The following is a 2,216-nucleotide window of genomic DNA, read 5'->3' on the forward strand; positions in this document are numbered from 1 at the left end:
CAAAACAATTTAGCGCCCACCGTGGAGAAGGTGGTGCTTTTCTCAAATTTTTTCTTTAGATTTGCGATTACACTATCTTACAAAACTCATTGCGAATATGTCATTTCAATCCAGATCTTCTTCTTCTTTTTTATCATCTTCAATTTCACGGATAGATGGATCTCCTCTTCATATCCAATCATCTCAGAAGAAAGACGCTGATTCGGCCAAGATATTGACATCCGGGAAAACTACGTTGGATCCCATTGTTTATTCTAACCAAGATCTTGTTTCTATGCTTTTTCAATTTAAAGAACAAGTGCAAATGATGATAGAAATGCAAAGATCAAGGACCAGAAAGCAATTTGGAGCTCTCAAGATCTTACCAGATCAGGATCAGGACGTCACTCGGGATCTTAAAGCTGCAGATCTTAAAGCTCGTGATCTTCGAGCTCAGGATCTTGAAGCTCAAGATATTGACGCTAAGGATTTTGACATAACTCTGGAATCTTCATACCAAAACCCAGGTCATATTATTTTTAACCCTTATTACGTTCTGGACACTAACAATATGCAGGATCATGGAATCAGTTTTGAAGAAGTTCCACCAAGAAGCTATATCTCCAGATTTGCTCCTCCGATATGATATATGGAGATCCCCAAATGTATCCAACTTCTCAACTTGAAGCTCTATGATGGTACTAAAGGTCCTAAAGAGCGTGTTGCGCGATTTAGGGAGAAGATAGAAAGATTTCCTATTCCCGCGCATTTGAGGGAAGGATACTTTTGCAAAGGTTTCGAGTCTACTCTTACGGGTTCCGCTTTGGAATGGCTGGTAAGTGTTCCTCCCTATTCAATTAACTCATTTTCTCATCTGATAAATTTGTTTTATAATTATTTTTATAGAAATTTAATTAAAAACCTTTATAAGATCACCCAAGGTAATAATGAATCTCTTGGAAGTTATCTCGACAGGTTTCTCGAAAAGTCTTTTCCTATCCTAGATCTTGAGATCACTTCGGCAGTACACGCTTTCCATATGGGTTTGCATAGTGATTCTCCGCTCTATGATGATCTTTCAGAAAATCCGTGTAGAAGCTTGTTGGAGGCAAGGATCCGAGGTTCAAGATATGCAGAAGAGGAGGATAGGATGTGGATTAAGTCGAAATCTGCTTATGATCATCCTAATCGAAAATTGAAGACCTCATCTTCCAAATCTTTTAGGGCTAAACCCTATTCTAGATTTGACGACCACAGAGTCGATGACGTGGATAAAGAAAAGGAAAACGAGGAATATCCTAGGATAATTGACTATCATTTTTCTGTTGACATTTCAAGTCTAATTTTTGCAATATATGAACTTGGGGACAAAGTGAGATGGCCAAGGGCGAAAAATAAAAATCCTAAATGGAGCGGAAAACCTGATTGGTGCGCTTTTCACAAGGATTTTAGCCACATGACTAAAGATTCTCTTTCTTTGAGGAAAGAAGTAATCATTCTCGTAAGCAAAGTATACCTCGATGAGATCTTGAATAGAAATGAGAGCTGATCTCTACGTAAATAACGTCAAATGCCAAGTAAGAATTTATCATATGCGGGAACGAGGTATTCTCTTCTTAAAAACGTTACTTATTATTACTTATATCTTCTATAAAACAAAGGCAATATTTGAAATGCATGATAGCTTACGGAATACAGTAGAAACTTTTATATAAGGCGAGATGAACGTAAAAAATTCGACAAGCAAAAAATCTATTTACTTGTTAATTGCTATTTTAGTGGAAACTAAATATTATAATATTTTAAACAGAGGACTTTGTCACGAGCACAAACACATAAGTCGCTTTTGATCGTTATCAATATAATTTTAAATAAAATTATATCGCTGAAAAGTAGGGGGTTTAGTTATTTACTTAGATGGTACTGGTCAGTATACACCGCATTTAGATAATTCATGTAACAACCATCCCGTTTAAATCGGAGAATTTAGTTACGCGGCTAATATTAAATAATAGTTCAATTGAATAATCCTAATTCGATAAAAATAACACTCACCGTAATATAATATTAGTATAAATACACATGTGCAATGCGCGGTTTGAATCATAATTTTCAATCTTTTATTTCATAACTTTGAACCTCATAATACTGGGGACAATCCAGGACCTTGGATCTCATATTCATGCAATTATATGCTTATTATTTTAATTCAATTTTACAGAATTTCATTTGTTTCT

The 2,216-nt window shown here is 35.3% G+C and overlaps 1 protein-coding gene across 1 annotated transcript; it reads left to right on the forward strand.

Annotated features, from left to right (window-relative positions):
* Nucleotides 1–628: 628 nt before the first annotated feature.
* Nucleotides 629–1,528, forward strand: LOC122591474. The gene is made up of 2 exons (XM_043763741.1): nt 629–814; nt 911–1,528. Exons 1-2 carry the CDS (start codon nt 629–631, stop codon nt 1,526–1,528), a joined length of 804 nt encoding a protein of 267 aa, XP_043619676.1.
* Nucleotides 1,529–2,216: the final 688 nt, after the last annotated feature.

The sequence above is a fragment of the Erigeron canadensis genome, chromosome 3, assembly GCF_010389155.1.
Source record: "Erigeron canadensis isolate Cc75 chromosome 3, C_canadensis_v1, whole genome shotgun sequence".
NCBI lineage: Eukaryota > Viridiplantae > Streptophyta > Magnoliopsida > Asterales > Asteraceae > Erigeron > Erigeron canadensis.